Below are 17,453 nucleotides of genomic sequence, written 5' to 3'. Positions count from 1 at the left end.
GTTCTTCTGGACATTGCTCTTTAGCTGGAGGTCATCTTTCCACCAAGCAGCTTTTGATGGTAGCTACCATCTCTGGTGCCATTAGTGACTTTTTTCTGGGATCAGCACCTCTTTCTTCTGGTTTCTAGATTCCTATGCAGGTGTCTAGTCTTTTCTTTACAATGAAGAGCCTGACCTGCCAGCTCTTCGTGGACCCAGAACCACTGCTGTATATTCTAATGCAGGGTTTTCCTTGCTTTAATATTTTTATTGGGAGTCTTTAGTTTACATATGAGTTTAAAAAAAAAAATCACTAAAAGTACCAAATTGGGTTTATGGTATAACTTTGGGACTAATACTCCACAAAGGCCCCAAGAATCAAGTGCGGCCAGTTATTCTGGTTGAAACCTTTTCCTTTAGTAAAAGGCTTAAACCCACAAGGCAGCAGGAATGTTGGCAGCGCGCTTACTGAATGGTGGCCTGTATTCACCATGTCACAGCACTATCTTTGGACATTTATGGTGATTTATAACAGTGTCATCTGCTGCTCCACCACAGCCTATTAGTACAGTCATCATATTGTCCATGAGTGCTTATTCAACAGGCTTCCCGGTGTATATCACAGCTAACCACTGTATCTGAAGTCCATTTGTACAGAATGGACTACCATGGTTTCAAAATGCCATATAAGAAAAAGAATTAGCTTTAGTGCACTTATTAATGTTAATCTGGTTTCAGAAATAGCTGTGAGTCTTCAGGGATCTATTTTAAAGGATGCTGGTTGTGCAGAAGTGCAGCTTTCATAACTGGTTTGTTGTATTCCTGGGTATTGTCTCTGGAATATATTTATTAGGGATATTTTTCTCTAAAACAGCATAGCTGAAGATTTGAATTTCAGCTAAAAAGTTTGATTTATTATCTAAATTTACAGTTAATTTTTTATTTTTATTTATTTATTTATTTTTACAGAGTCTGGTCAAAGTATAACTCTGCAGAAAGAAACAAGAAACAAAACTAAAGGAGAACTTGGCAAAGGTGATATAAGCATGATTCAGAGTGCTGGAGGAACAGAAAGGAAAACAAGAGCAAGTGCAAGAACAAGAAAATAATCTTAATAGTTGTAGAACCAGTTTTGAAATCTTTTCAGTATTTGATTTTTCAGTTTTTTTATGTAAATGGATGAGCACTTAGATTTGATAGAGTTGTAAAGCATTCAGTGAATTTAGGTATAATGGAGATATGTTTATCTGTTTATATAAGTAGAAGTGATACCTCTTTTAATGGCATAATTCAGCCAAATATATTTGCTTTCCAAACCGTGGTGAGCTTGTGCAAAATTACAGCAACCAAAAAAACTTTCTGTGCCAACATTGATGCCTCCTTTCACTGATGATCATTTCAGCAGTCTGGAAGTTGTATTACTTTGCTGAATCTGCCCATACGTAATTGTATGTTCTTATCTAGTTAGCTTAATTTTGGGATACTAAAGTTTTATATTTTCATGAAAATTCTGTAAATATTCTTTTTAAAAAAATCTACAGGTTTTTATTGGCAAAACTATTATGTGGGAATTCTGATTTAACAGCTTAAATTGACTACTGCAAAAAATGCAAATAGATTTTTATAAGAGTTAATAAATTTTGTAAATGTTAATTAGATGTGTGATTTTATTTTGTGATTTAAGCATACTTTTTGTTACAAGTATATTAGGAAAACTCAAGATTTATATATAATTACTATTTTTTCCTCACAAGCACAGTGTCAGCATTATTCCCCCAGTCCTCTAAATGACCCAGCAGGTTTATGGAAGCACGTCTTGTTTATGATGGGTCTCCTAGAATATTGGCTGTCTCCTAGTTTGTGGGGCAAGACTGCTCTTTGCTCTGCAGCAGGTCCAATTGTACATGATTGCTAACACCAGACAGCCTGCAGCACTAAATGGATTAAGAATGGGTATCTTAAAGCAATGGGGCTGCCCTTTCCCCAACTCCTCCTTTTCAAAGGAGTGTTATCCTGTGTTTTGTATGCAGTTATTTTAATATAACATCATCCAAGTGTTTTCAGCATCCATGGACCATGTAGATATGTACACGCTAACTAAAGACTATTATTCTTAAATTATGGAGTCTTTCTGTTACTTGTAAATAGCACATTGCATGAATTATTCAAAATGTTAAAGATATATTTTAAAAAACTATAAGATGGTATATATTCTCCCTGCCATTTATTTGTGTTTAAGAGCCTGATCCTGCTCTATTGAAGTTGATGACAGAAATGTCCTGTTGACTACAAGATATAAGTCAACTTCTTCTACCACATATATACATCTGTTAAGTGAGTTTTTAAGCCAGTATTCAAAAAAAAAAAGAAAACACCACCAAACCCAGTATTTTAAATGTTTTTTTCTAGGAAGAGCTGAGTCCTGACATTTTTAAAACATTGAACCTTTTCTACACTATCATTTTTCTTAATATCTTCCATTATTATATGACCACATAGCACAGCTCCAGTGGTGTTAACATTGATGGGACCATTAATGTGGACAGCCTGCTGCTGGCATTGCAACCATTGTGCCACCAGATCTGTTCGAAGCAGAATTAGGGCTTGTCTTCACATACAGCTGTGCCATTCTGGTGCTTTCGTGAAGACACTCCTATGCCAACAGGAGAGCTCCTCCCATTGGCTTAGTTAATCCACTCTCCCATCAACATAGCACTGTCTACACGGTGGGTTAGGTTGGTATAACTATGTTGTCGTGGGTGTGGACTTTTCACACCCCTGAGCAATGTAGTTATACTGATACACGTCTGTACTGTAGACATGGCCTTAGATGACAAACAGTTTAAAACACTGGCAGCTCTCCCACTGCTGCTACTGCAGGTGGAGCTGGAGTAGAGAGAGATTAAGAAAAATACTAGTGTACACACAACCTAAATTTATTCCAAACTCATTTACGGGAATATATGGAGTTGTGGTTTTCTGTAACATAGACAATTGAAAAGCAATGTGTTTAGCTGGGAGTGAGAATTTAAAAATCCTGTTTAAAAAAATACTGAAGGTAAATATTTTAATATTTCAAAGGTTGTGTTTTGGGGGGCTTTTTTTGTGCATAACTTGTACTATGAAGCCCAACTATCCACTTCTTTAACATAGTGACCCCTCTCCTATACCTTTTTGCCGCTGTACTGCACAAGGCCAATAGTTGCAAAGATCCCCTTCATCAAGTAGTGTCCCTATGGGTGCTTCACTGTAGGTGTGTCTGTGTCCCTGCGCTGCTGATCATAGAACTTCGGTAGCTGAAGGGTTCATGTAGCGTTCATGCACCTGGAAACAGTCAGGGCACACCCTGACTGTTGTGTAGGAGCAATGCACACATTACTCTGTTCTATCCAAGGACATAGACCATGAAAACATGGACCATCTGGGAAGTCAAAATAAGGACATCAGCCGTGGGAAGCTTCCTCGGCCGAAGCTCAAGGCCTGAGAATAAAGATTGTAGTAGATAGAGGCCAGTAAATAGGAATATTAATCAAAGTCATATTATTTCCTTTGTTGATGCCTTTTGCGGTCGGTTGGGGTATGTGATGCACAGGGGGGAGAGAAATAAAAGAGGTGCAAAAGCTGACAGGGGTAATCCCATCAGCAGACCAGCCTGCTTGCTTGCCTAAAGCCGTGTCCTGTATTGAACCGCCACAGGTAGCAGTGTCTATGGGGCCCGCACATGCACTGTCTCTACTCGTGCTGTGCCATGAGGCTAGCCAGTGCACATGGGATAACTACCCTCAGTTCCTTCTTAACCACCCTGGATAGAAACAGGGCCTTTAGCTGTCCATTAGCATATCGTTAGCTTTTAGAAACTTTTTAGCTTTCTTCTGACTCCTTATTTGGCTGTGCCTAATAAAAAAAAAAAAAAGAGAGAGAGAAAAGACTTTGTCCTGGTTTTGCCCCCAATGGTGGGAACCCACCTGGAAAAGGATATGCCTAGCTCTCCGGCCTTCAAGAAGTATTGCACTTTCAGCGAGGCGATCCCGGTTGTGGAGAAGCACTCCCAGTGCCTTTTCTTTCTTGGCAAGGACCATATCCAACAAAAGTGTTCCCTCTGCCAGCAGCTCTGACCAAAATCCCACAAAGACAACTTCGCCAGAAAATTATGCCAAGGAATGTGTGGGCCCCTTACTGAATGAGGGAGGCAAACTAGTGACAGAGGATGTGGAAAAAGCTAATGTACTCAATGCTTTTTTTGCCTCTGTTTTCACTAACAAGGTCAGCTCCCAGACTGCTACGCTGGGCATCACAAAATGGGGAAGAGATGGCCAGCCCTCTGTGGAGATAGAGGTGGTTAGGGACTATTTAGAAAAGCTGGACGTGCACAAGTCCATGGGGCCGGACGAGTTGCATCCGAGAGTGCTGAAGGAACTGGCGGCTGTGATTGCAGAGCCATTGGCCATTATCTTTGAAAACTCGTGGCGAACCGGGGAAGTCCCGGATGACTGGAAAAAGGCTAATGTAGTGCCAATCTTTAAAAAAGGGAAGAAGGAGGATCCTGGGAACTACAGGCCAGTCAGCCTCACTTCAGTCCCTGGAAAAATCATGGAGCAGGTCCTCAAAGAATCAATCCTGAAGCACTTGCATGAGAGGAAAGTGATCAGGAACAGCCAGCATGGATTCACCAAGGGAAGGTCATGCCTGACTAATCTAATCGCCTTCTATGATGAGATTACTGGTTCTGTGGATGAAGGGAAAGCAGTGGATGTATTGTTTCTTGACTTTAGCAAAGCTTTTGACACGGTCTCCCACAGTATTCTTGTCAGCAAGTTAAGGAAGTATGGGCTGGATGAATGCACTACAAGGTGGGTAGAAAGCTGGCTAGATTGTCGGGCTCAACGGGTAGTTATCAATGGCTCCATGTCTAGTTGGTAGCCGGTATCAAGTGGAGTGCCCCAAGGGTCGGTCCTGGGGCCGGTTTTGTTCAATATCTTCATAAATGATCTGGAGGATGGTGTGGATTGCACTCTCAGCAAATTTGCGGATGATACTAAACTGGGAGGAGTGGTAGATACGCTGGAGGGGAGGGATAGGATACAGAAGGACCTAGACAAATTGGAGGATTGGACCAAAAGAAATCTGATGAGGTTCAATAAGGATAAGTGCAGGGTCCTGCACTTAGGACGGAAGAACCCAATGCACAGCTACAGACTAGGGACCGAATGGCTAGGCAGCAGTTCTGCGGAAAAGGACCTAGGGGTGACAGTGGACGAGAAGCTGGATATGAGTCAGCAGTGTGCCCTTGTTGCCAAGAAGGCCAATGGCATTTTGGGATGTATAAGTAGGGGCATAGCGAGCAGATCGAGGGAAGTGATCGTTCCCCTCTATTCGACATTGGTGAAGCCTCATCTGGAGTACTGTGTCCAGTTTTGGGCCCCACACTACAAGAAGGATGTGGATAAATTGGAGAGAGTCCAGCGAAGGGCAACAAAAATGATTAGGGGTCTGGAACACATGAGTTATGAGGAGAGGCTGAGGGAGCTGGGATTGTTTAGCCTGCAGAAGAGAAGAATGAGGGGGGATTTGATAGCTGCTTTCAACTACCTGAAAGGGGGTTCCAAAGAGGATGGCTCTAGACTGTTCTCAATGGTATCAGATGACAGAACGAGGAGTAATGGTCTCAAGTTGCAGTGGGGGAGGTTTAGATTGGATATTAGGAAAAACTTTTTCACTAAGAGGGTGGTGAAACACTGGAATGCGTTACCTAGGGAGGTGGTAGAATCTTCTTCCTTAGAGGTTTTTAAGGTCAGGCTTGACAAAGCCCTGGCTGGGATGATTTAACTGGGAATTGGTCCTGCTTCGAGCAGGGGGTTGGACTAGATGACCTTCTGGGGTCCCTTCCAACCCTTATATTCTATGATTCTATGAAATCATCTTTATGGAGGCAGCTCTCCATAAATTCCATCGTGGTGGACGCTGTGAAATCCCATGGCTGACAGCACCACTCTAAGACAACACCCTATGACAGAGACTGGAAGTGCCTTGATCCCTTCGGTAGGAAGGCGTACTCAGCCACCTTACAGTTTTGAATTGCCAGCTACTAGGCACTCATGGCAAAGTACAACTACATGAATTATAATAAATTACACAACTTTATTGATAAACTGCTGGAGAGCTCTTGGGACTCCTTCAAGGTCATCATCCAGGAATGGCAGCTGGTAGCAAAAACCACCTTTGCAATCGGCCGTTGATGCAGCTGACATGGCTGCCAGGACCACCTCCACTGCTGTGGTGATAAGACGGGTGTCGTGGCTTCACCTCTCAGGATTCCTGAAAGAGGTTTAGAACACAGGAGGACTTTGAGGGTTTCAAGCTCTTCGCTGAGAGGACTGATGCCTCCCTCCACTCCTTGAAGGATTGCAGGGCCACTCCCAGATCATTGGGAATCTACACATGAGGGCAAAAGGGACATTTTAGCCCTCAATACCAATAGAGACCTTATTTGTCCCAATTCCCCTCACAATGGCACTATCTGCCCCAAAAAGAATAAAGGGAAATTCCCAAAATGGAAGCCTTTGGGCTCCCAGTCTTAGACTCAACCACCTGCCCCTAAGCACTACTTTTGATGTGCAGGTCGAGGTGTCATGAGACCTCTCCTTAATACTACCTATGCTCATGCACCCATTTGGCAGCGTTCTGCAGTGCCTGGAAGTGCATAATGTCTGATAGATGAGTCCTAAGAGATCATCAGATCTGGTTATTCCATTCACTTTAGCGCCCTACCCCTTCCACAACATAGTCTCATGTATTATATCAACTGTCAGGGAGGAGCCAGATCGCCTTCCCTATGCACGGAGGCAGTGAATCTACGGAACTGGTGCATCTCTCATAACATCACCGTGTCCAAGGTTTACTTCCCAGACACACAAAACTCGATAGCGGACAAGCTCATTCGCAAATTCCCACATGACCATGAGTGGGAGATGCACCCTTCAGTACTTAATGATTTATTCACACTGTGAGGAATACCGTCCACAGAGCGGTTCACCACCTACCAGAACAAGAAGTGTCTGAGATACTGTTCCGGGGTGGGGATCGGTCAGCTCTTTCTGGGCGATGCTTTCCTCCTCCTGTAGGAAAAGGACCTTCTTTACACCTTCTTTCAGTTTCCTCTTCTGCTGAAGGTCCTGCTAAAGATAAAGAGGAATAGAGTTTGCGTAATTTTGATTGCTCCAACATAGCTGAGACAGACCTGGTACCCTTACCTGATGTAGTTCTTGATGTGTCCACAGATCTCCCTTCTGGCCCCTCCGCATCTTCTCTCTCAGGACAAAGGGTGTACCATACATCCCAACTTGGGGATCCTCCACTTCAAGGCATGGCTCCTATATGATTCTAGCACCTAGAGAGCTCATGCTCAAAGTTGGTGTAAGAGGTTCTACTACACAATAGAAAGTCTTCCACATGTCACACTTACCTGCAGAAATGGTCCAGGTTCCAGATCTGGTGCACGTCCCAACAAATCTCTCCAGTGTCAGCAACTCTTCCACATATTCTTCTGGGCAGGGCCAGGGCCCGACTAAATTATCATCAGGTTCCAAGCAGGCCTTTTGAAGGTGCGCCTGAGGACGGTGCACCAGTTTTGATTCCGGATCCTTCCCTGTCTTTTTTGAATCATCTGTCCCACTTCTATCGTGCTTGGTCCCAAGTAACTTCGGACTACTGGGTCGTTCACACAGTGGAAGTGAGATATTCTCTCCAGTTCTGTTCCTACCTTCTCTCCCATCCCCTTTCCCTGTTGCTCTTCAGGGACCCCTCTCATGAGGAACTCCTTATCCAGGAGGTGCAGGCGCTCCTCGCCATGGGAGCGGTGGAGGAGGTTCCTCAGGAGCTAAGGTGCAAGGGATTCTACTCCTGATACTTCCTAATCCCCAAGGCCAACTGGGGTCTCAGACCCATTCTAGATCTGCGCAGTCTCAACAAATGCATGGTAAAGTTGAAGTTTTGCATGGTCTCCTTGGGCACCATTATCCCCTCCCTGGATCAAGGAGACTGGTATGCCGCCCTCGACATGAAGGACGCATACTTCCATATAGCGATTTGTCCTGCACAACAACGCTTCCTACACTTCATGGTCAACCACAAGCACTACCAATTCACTGTCCTTTGGCCTCTCAACAGCCCCCCGAGTGTTCATCAAGAGCATGTCAGTCATGGCTGCTTTCCTCCGTTGACGGCAGGTGCAAGTATACCCCTACCTTGACGACTGGCTGCTCAGAGGCCGCGCCAGGGGGCAGGTGCTGTCCCAAATCAGTTTGGTCAGGTACACGTTCGAGCAACTGGGTCTCCTCAACTTGGGGAAGTCGCCCTTGGAACCGACCCAAAGAATAGAATTCACTGGGGCAGTATTAGAATTAGTTCAGGCGCAAGCTCTTCTGCCAGGACCTGATTTCGAGCCATCACAAACATAATTCAAAGCCTCCAGCAATTCCAACAGCAAGGGGGTACCTGAGTCTCCTCGGCCATATGGCTACTTGCACGTACGCAACCTGGCACGCCAGGCTGCAGCTTAGACCTTTTCAGGCATGGCTTGCCTCAGCCTACTGTCCGGGGCACAACAGCTTGAATTCAGTGGTCATGGTTCCAGGGCAGTTCCTCATGTCCCTCCACTGGTGGCTTAACCCTCAAGCAGTGTGCGAAGGAGTCCCCTTCCACAACCCTCAACCTTCCTTGTCCCTGGTTATGGATGTGTTAGCTCTGGAATGGGGTGCACATCTGGGAGACCTCTAGACACAGGGCCTGTGATCGCAGGACAAGCTCTCCCTGCATATCAACTTCAAGGAGCTGAGGGCGGTGCACCTAGCCTGCCAGGCCTTTCAGGCCCAATTACAAGTCCAATGCGTAGAAGTTCTAACGGACACCACCACCACCATGTTTTACATCAACAAACAGGGTGGAGCCTGTTCCTCTCCCCTATGCCAGGAGGCCCTCCGGCTGTGGGAGTTCTGCATAGCACACTCCATTCACCTAGAAGCATCCTTTCTACCAGGAGTTCAGAACATGCTGGCGGACCACCTCAGCAGGTCCTTCCGCATATGAATGATCCATCCGGCCGGGTGTCATTCACCTCATTTTCCAAAGGTGGGGGTTTCCCCAGGTTGACCTGTTTGCCACCCGACGCAACAAGAAGTGCCCACTGTTCTGCTCCTTCCAGGGTCACAGCCCAGGTTCACTCACAGATGTATTCCTGCTACCCTGTAGAGGTTCCCTGCTCTACGCCTTTTCCCCCATTCCCTCTCGTGCACAAGGTCCTGCTCAAGGTCTGCAGAGCGGGGACAAAGAATTCTGATAGCTCCAGCATGGCCTCGACAACACCTGGTACACTATGCTATTGGAGCTGTCGGTGGACGCACCGGTCACGTTACCTCTCCTCCTCAACTTACTCTATCAGGACCACAGTTGCTTTCAACACTCTGACCTGTGGTCCCTCCACCGGATGGCTTGGAAGCTTTGTGGCTGAACCCCATAGAACTGTGCTCAGAACAAGTAAGGGAGGTCCTCGGCAGCAGGAAGCCCTCCACTAGAGCCACGTATCTGGCAAAGTGGAAGAGATTCTTGTGCTGCTGTGACCAGCACAGTACACTCCCCGCTCCAGGGACCTGTACTTCTCATCTTGGAGTACCTCCTACACCTGAAACAGCAATGCCTGGTGGCGTCCTCCATAAGGGTACACCTTGCTGCTATCTCGGCCTTCCACCCAGGAGCGTCTGGTCTATCTGTCTTCGCCAACCCTATGATTGGTCACTTCCTCAAAGGTCTGGACTGTCTACATCCCCAGATCAGGCAGCCTGTCCCTGCGTGGGAACTTAACCTGGTCCTCTCCAGGCTTATGGGCCCCCCATTCGAACCACTGGCAACTTGCTCCCTCCTGTATCTGTCATGGAAGGTAGCTTTCCTGGTCACCATTACTTCTGCGAGGAGGGTGTCTGAGCTGAAGGCCCTCACCTCTGACCCACCATACACGGTTTTCCACAAGGATAAGGTGCAGCTCAGCCCGCACCTGGCCTTTCTCCCCAAGGTGGCGTTGCACTTCCACACCAGCCAGGACATTTTCCTGCCTGTCTTTTACCCTAAGCCTCATGCCAGTAACTGGAAGCAGAGGCTGTACTTCCTTGATGTTCAGCGAGCACTAGCTTTCTACACTGAGTTCACTAAGCCATTCAGAAAATTGAACCAGTTGTTCATAGCGGTGGCAGACCAGATGAAAGGGCTCCCAGTCTCATCTCAAAGAATATCTCCTGGATCATGTCATGCCATCCACATGTGCTATGAGCTGGTCAAAGTACCGGCCCCGGCTTACAGTACATTCCACATCAGCAGCGTTCTTGGCCCAGGTCCCAGTCCAAGAAATCTGCAGGGCAGCAACTTGGTCTTTTGTGCATACCTTCACCTCTCACGCCATCATCTGGCACACTAGAAATGATGCGGCTTTCTGCAGAGCAGTGCTACAATCAGCGTTTCCTTAACTCCAACCCCACTGCCTAGGCAAGGCTTGGGAGTCACCTGATTGGAATGGATATGAACAACCACTCAAAGAAGAAAAAATGGTTACTTGCCTCTTGTAACTGTTCTTCGAGATGTGTTAGCTCATATCCATTCCAAACCCGCCTTCCCCTCTGTCAGAGTAACTGGTAAGAAGGAACTGAGGAGGCGCTGGGTCGACAGGGTCGTATACTGAGCGCCATGAAGGCATGACTCCAGGGGGCTCCACAGCGGAGCTGATGGGTACTGCTAGGGGACAAACTTTCCGATGACTGTGCATGCAGAGCGCACACCTAATTTGAATGGATATGAGTAACATATCTCCAAGAACAACAGTTACAAGAGGTGAGTGTAGCGACGTGGTCACCCTGCTCCTGCCTGAAGGGGATAAAGCAGCTCTAGAGAGGGCAGCAGAGAGGGAAAGCTAGGCTGATTAGGAAAACAGCCACAGCTTTGTTCAGCTTAATCAGGGCCCAGCTGGCCCTTAAAAGAGGGCAGTGGGCCAGAAGCTGACAGAGTCTCTCTCTAGCTTTTTGAGAGAGAAGGACCTGGCTGCCAGGAAGCTGAGAAGGGTACCTAGGGTGGAGCAGTGCTGGGGAAGGGCCCTGGGAGCCAGGAAGCTCCAGCCTAGCAAAACCCCAGGCTGCAGGCCTTGTTAGGGTAGAGCAGTGCTGGGGAGGTCCAGCCTAGCAAAACCACAGGCTGTAGGCCTAGTTAAAGGCCTACGAAAAGGTACTGGGGCTGCAGAGGGGCAGCCCATAGATAGGCAGAGGCAGCTGGTCCAAGCCCCCTTGCAGTTGATGAGTGGTTTACAGACTGCAGTCTGCCCCAGGGAGCGGGAGCTAGATGATGACTGGCAGTAGCCACTGAGGCAAGGGAGGGATAGGGGGTTGGGGGTTCCGTCAGGGGCAGGTGAGACATCAGCTGGCAGAGGGTGCTCCTGGCCAGAAGAGCTAATTCCCAGGACGACCGACAGGAGGCTCTGCAGCAGTGCATCGTCACCCCGCCACAGTGATTAACCGTTTATGGAAATGCTGGCATCCACTTTCCTCACAGAGTAACTGCACATGCCACTAGAGTTCATTGCACATCTATAGCTCTATTGAAGGCTGTCCCATATCAAAGATTTGCAGGCCTACTACTTGTTCTTCTATCCATATTTTTGCCAAACATTATGCCATTTTACAGATTTTTGGAGATGACACTGCCTTGCATGATGCAGTCCTTCAAACTGCCCAGTCTTGCCTTCTCAGAACCCACATCCTTACTTAGCTTATTGCTTGGGTGTCTCCTATTTGAAGCACACAAAAGAACATATACTAGAAGAAGGAGAGGTTATTTACCTTACAATAACCTGAGTTCTTCAAGATGTTTTGTCCCTATTGGTGCTCCACCTCCCACCTTCCTTCCCCTCTGCTGTGGAGTTCTGGCTTCACGGTTGAGAAGGAACTGAATAGTGGTGTTCTTGCACCTCTCTATAAGCCCTTGTTCAGAGCCGATGCACTGGTATGCGCAGGCATGGGCCCACAGATGCTACTTTACAGCCTACAATTGAGAGTGCATAGGCGCGCATATATCCCATAGTGTAGCACCCAGGGACAAAACATAGAATAAAACAAGTTACTGTGAGGCAAGTAACCTCTCCTTTTACTGCTTTTGGATTTCCTATCTTTTAATGTGTACCTTTCATGGCATTCCTCCCTTGACCTGACACTGAGGTCTGATGTTTGTTTTGGGAGGACAGTAATACTGTTGTTAGGTTAGTGTTTACTCCCTGGCATGTTGCCTAGGTTATCAAGTTTGGTAATTTCCCAAAGGTAGGGATCTGACTGAGGCCATTTTCAAAGAGGATGAACAAAAGTTTACTTACCAATAAGCAGTCATCTTTAAGTACATTATCTCCACAGATTTCCAAATTTTCAGTCTCCTTCCCCATTTCTTCAGAGTATAATATACAATTTGTACCAGATGAATTAGTAAATGATTGATGCAGTTGCAAGTCACCCCCTTTTTAACCTTTGAGATCCCATGTGTCTCCAAAAGTCATTACTAGTAAATGATTTCAGGCATGTGGTCAGTGTTACATGCATTTCAAAGGTGTGGATCTGTGGATTCAGTACAGTTGAACATCTTATTTGCTAAATAACCTTTCATTTTAGGGCATTAAGCACAGGTAATGAAAATCCAGATGGAATTTTAACTACCAAGTATGTCAAATTATCATTTACCTTTTGTTATGTGTTATGGTAGTCATGAGTAAGGCTATGTGTTAGTCATGGGTATTTTTAGTAAAAGTCAGACGGGTCACAGACAGTAAACAAAAATTCATGGCCCGTGACCTGTCCATGACTTCTATTATATACCCCTGACAAAATCTTGAGGGGGATAGCCCGGGGGGTGCCATGGGTGCTGGGGGGCGGGGCAGTGGCGCATGGCCTGGGACCCCTGCTGGAGAGGGGAGGGTTGGAAAGGCCAGCAGGCTCCCTACCTGGCTCTGCGCCTCCCTAGAAGTGGTGACATCCCCCTTGCTCAGTTCCAAGGTGGAGGCATGGTCAGGCAGCTTTGCCTGCTGCCTCCACCCAGAACGCTGGCTTTGCAGCTCCCATTGGCCAGGAACCATGGCCAATGGGAGTTGCGGGGGCAGCGCCTGCAGACGGTGGCAGCACATAGAGCTGTCTAGCCACGTCTCCACCTAGGAGCTGAGCGTGGGAGATGTCGCCGCTTCTGGAGAGCCCCCCCAGTTAATGCTGCCCAGAGCCCGCCTCACCCCCTCATGTGCCCCAACCCCCTGCCTCTTCCCACACCCAAACTCAACTGCTGCTGGTGGCAGGAGGGTGGGCGCAGTGGCCCAAGACTGCCCCAGCAGTGGCCAGTGCAACTGGCACAGGCTGCCTGAGCTGCCCCAGGCCAGGTGCACCAGCAGCTGCAGAAGTTAGAGGTCACAAAGTCCGTGACTTAGTCATAAGTACCTGTCAGTTTCTGTTTTGTACCATAGATCATTACCTTTCCTTATTACAGTTTAAAGTCTATAGAGGTCTCTAACCTATGCCAGGGCCATGGCTGAGACAGAGAATCAGGGAGACATGTCCAGCTCCCTCGCAGTCCTGCTTCTCAGCTGCATCAAACTGACATTGGCTACAATAGAGAATCTGGCTCTTGAATTTTAACTATGTATTTCGTAACTTTAGTGGTTATTTTTCAAACTAAAAGTTGTATTAATACTATTTTAACCCAACATTTCTTATTCCTCTTCTCTTCTTCCCAGTCATTTTTTGGTAAAGTCAATAAGACTCAAGCATATGCTTAAGGACATTGCTGAATAGGAATGAACTTGGCACATGTGTAAAAATTAAACATGTGCTTTGACAAACCAGGGCACCATTTACTATTTGCATCTTCATTTTTTTTGCAAACATATTTAAATAGAGGCCCAGGTGAAAATCTAGCTCAGAATCCTTAAGCCAGAAGTTTTTGACATGCTAACTTGCTTATTCCCCAAGTCAAGTTCTTACAATCTTACATGTGAACTACAAAGGGTCTTTGTTTTAATCATACAACTCTTTGGATGATTCTAAAGAGGGAAAGGAAAATACTATTTAAATATGTAATAGTCACTATACTGTGAAAAAATCTTTAGCTTTTTCTAAGGTGCAGCTTCCTGGTTTCCATTCTCTGTGAGATTGCAGCTACCTTTGATTTTATTCCTTCACATCACTCAAACTTCACTCTTGCCATGGACTTAATCCTCATTAAGGACAAGTGCTGTGGACAGTTAAGAAATTTAACTCCCATACAAAACTATGCAATTGAAAAGGATGTTCTGGTCTTACAAAGAACCATACTTCATTTTCATTACTGTTTTTGAACAAGCACCAAGGGCAGCTCTCCAGAGATCTGTATCTAATATATGCTCAGAAACAATTTGTCGACGATTGAAGTGATAGTCTCGACTGGAACTACAATCTATTGTGTCAATGTGTATTTTGGACAGGCTTTAATCTGTGGAGTCACTCAAGTGCGGTATAGCTATACACATTAATCTCATTATGATTTTGATAAAATATAGTAACTGTCTATGCACAGCAGCCACTTTTCAAAATTGTGCCTTGACTGTTCAAAATTATTTCTTTTTAGAAATACACAAAGGATCTAGTCTGTATCACTGACTGACAACATTCAACATTTCATTGTACAGAATAAAGTCATTTTAAATCTCTGGGAGTCTCCTGAAAAGTTTCTAAAATCAGAAAACTATTATTGTGGGGGGATCTTTTATCATTTAAAAAGAATCAAATACAGTTGGGGGATGAAGATAATTTCCCCCTAAGTAATTCTCAAGCTATGACATTCTACAACAATTTTCAACTTGGAGCAAGTTTCTGTTACTGAAATTTAATGTTCTTAAAATATCACAGGAATTTTCAGTACAAATGCTAGCAGAAGCTTCAATATCGTGGTCATTGCTAGGATGTTCAAATCAGCCTTATCTTAGTCCTCATCGTATGACGTACTGAGCATCCTCAAGTCCCATTGATTTCAATGGGGGTTAAGGGCATTTAATATCTCTCAGGATCATGTGGTTTGACATTTGAAGCTTTAGGAAAATACTCTGACTCTACTATGTATTTCTGATTGTTCTTCTATACTTAAAATCCAAGGAGTCACTCAAAGTCAAGCTAGATATGATGCATCCTGTATCAAGAAAACATAGCCTTTATTTACAGACAAATTAATTCCATGCTTTAAATGTGTTCTCTATCTCGAGCTGCTTTGTCCTTTACCTATCCATTTAAATGACAAAACTTTACAGGAAAGAAAGACAAGCACTGAAATGTCATTCTATTTAATTTTTTTGTACAAACCTACTCATTCTCTCAGCACATTTTATTAGCTGCTGGATTGACAGCGGAGCACATGGACAGTCATAGAGAGGGACTTCGCTGTTGGGAGTGGGAGAGGCAGGAGCAGATGGCAAAACTTAAGAACATAAAAACTTAAGAATTATGATACTGGGTCATAACAATGGTCCATCTAGCCCAGTGTCCTGTTTTCCGACAGGAGCCCATGTCAGAAGCTTCAGAGAGAATGAACAGAACAGGGCAATGTATCAAATGATACATCCCATCTTGTCCAGTCCCAGCTTCTGGCAGTCAGAAGTTTAGGGACACCCAGGGCATCCCTAACTATCTTGGCTAATAGCCATTGATGGATGTGTGCTCCATGAACTGATCTAATTCTTTTTTGAAGCCAGTTATACAAAGTTCCACAAGTTGACTGTGTGTTGTGTGAAGAAGTACTTCCTTTTGTTTCTTTTTAAACCTGCTGCCTATTAATGTTATTGGGTGAGCCCTAGTTCTTCCTTCTTCACTTTCTCCACACCAGTCATGATTTTATAGACCTCTCTCAAATCCCCCCATAGTTGTCTCTTTTCCAAGCTGAACTGTCCCAGTCTTTTTAATTCTCCTCATATGGAAGCTGCTCCATAACCCTAATCATTTTTGTTCCCATCTCTACTTTTCCCAGTTTGCATATACCGTTTTTAACACGAGGTGATGAGAACTGCACACAATATTTAAGGTGTGGGTGCACCATGGGTTTATATAGTGGCATTATGATATTTTCTGTCCCACTGCTAGTGGTTCCTAAAGTTCTGTTAGGTTTTTTGACTGCGGCTGCACTCTGAGCAGATATTTTCCGAGAACTATCCACAATGATCCCAAGATCTCTTTCTTGAATGGTAACAGCTAATATAACCCTCATAATTTGGTACATATATTTGGGATTATGTTTTCCAGTGTGCATTTATCAACATTGAATTTCATCTGCCATTTTGTTGCCCAGTCAACGAGTTTAGGAAGATCCCTTTGTAACTCTTTGTAGTCTGCTTTGGACTTAACTATCTTGAGTAATTTTGTATCATCTGCAAACTTTGCCACCTCACTGTTTACCCCTTTTTCCAGATAATTTATGAATATGTTGAACAGCAACAGATTCTTGGGGGACCTTGCTATTTGCCTCTCACCACTATGAAAACTCTTTATACCTTTGTTTCCTATATTTTAACCAATTCCTGATGCATGAAAGGACCTTCCCTTTTATCCCATGAATGCCTGCTTTGCTAACAAATATTTGATGAGGGACCTTGTCAGGGGCTTACCAAAAGTCCAAGTATACTATATCCATTGGATCACCCATGTCCACATGTTTGTTGACCCCCTTCAAGAATTCTAATAAATTGGTGAGGCATGATTTCCCTTTACAAAAGCCATATTGACTCTTCCCCAACAAAATAAGTTCATCTACATGTCTGATAGTTCTGTTCCTTACTATAGTTTCAAGCAATTTGGCTGGAACAGAAGTTAGGCTTACTGGCCTGCAATAGCCAAGATCACCTCTGAAGCCTTTTTTAAAAAATCAGCATTATATTAGCTACCTGCTAGTCATCTGGCACAGAGACTGTTTTAAGTGATAAGTTATATACCACAGTAAGTAGTTGTGCAATTTCATATATGAGTTCCTTCGGAACTCTTGGATGAATAGCATCTGGTCCTGGTCATTTATTATTGTTTAATTTATCAATTTGCTCCTCCACTGATGCCTCAATCTGGGACAGTTCCTCAGACCTGTGACCTAAAAAGAAGGGCTTGGGTGTGGGGATCTCCATCCAGTGATGACGGAGGCAAAGAATTGATTTAGCTTCTCCACAATGCCCTTGTCTTCCTTTTGCTCCTTTAGCTTCACTGAATTGCCTCCCCTTCACCCCAGGTCCTCAATACAGGCACTCCTGACTTTGCTCACTGCTTGGTGAATGACTTCCTCCTATCTCCTTTGCTCAAGTGACACCCAAGAGAAGGAGTGTGAAAGATGGAAAACAGTGTAAGTTCTGAGAAGGAGATAGCTATTAGCCATCCTACCTGATTGGCTGGCTACATTAGAAAAGCCCTCAC

At 45.0% G+C, this 17,453-nt stretch overlaps 1 protein-coding gene across 1 annotated transcript in view; it reads left to right on the top strand.

Moving 5' to 3' along the window:
* MKI67 (marker of proliferation Ki-67) overlaps positions 1–1,632 on the top strand; it is a 39,644-nt gene extending 38,012 nt beyond the window's left edge. The window contains exon 17 of the mRNA XM_048858884.2: positions 949–1,632. Within this exon, the coding sequence (XP_048714841.2) occupies positions 949–1,088 (140 nt within the window). The 3' untranslated portion in view covers positions 1,089–1,632. The remainder of the gene's footprint in view (positions 1–948) is intronic.
* The last annotated feature ends 15,821 nt before the right edge of the window (positions 1,633–17,453 follow it).

Source organism: Caretta caretta, chromosome 7, assembly GCF_965140235.1.
Source record: "Caretta caretta isolate rCarCar2 chromosome 7, rCarCar1.hap1, whole genome shotgun sequence".
Lineage (NCBI taxonomy): Eukaryota > Metazoa > Chordata > Testudines > Cheloniidae > Caretta > Caretta caretta.
Note: the sequence above shows the minus strand (reverse complement) of the source record. Positions and strands in the feature narration are given on the sequence as shown.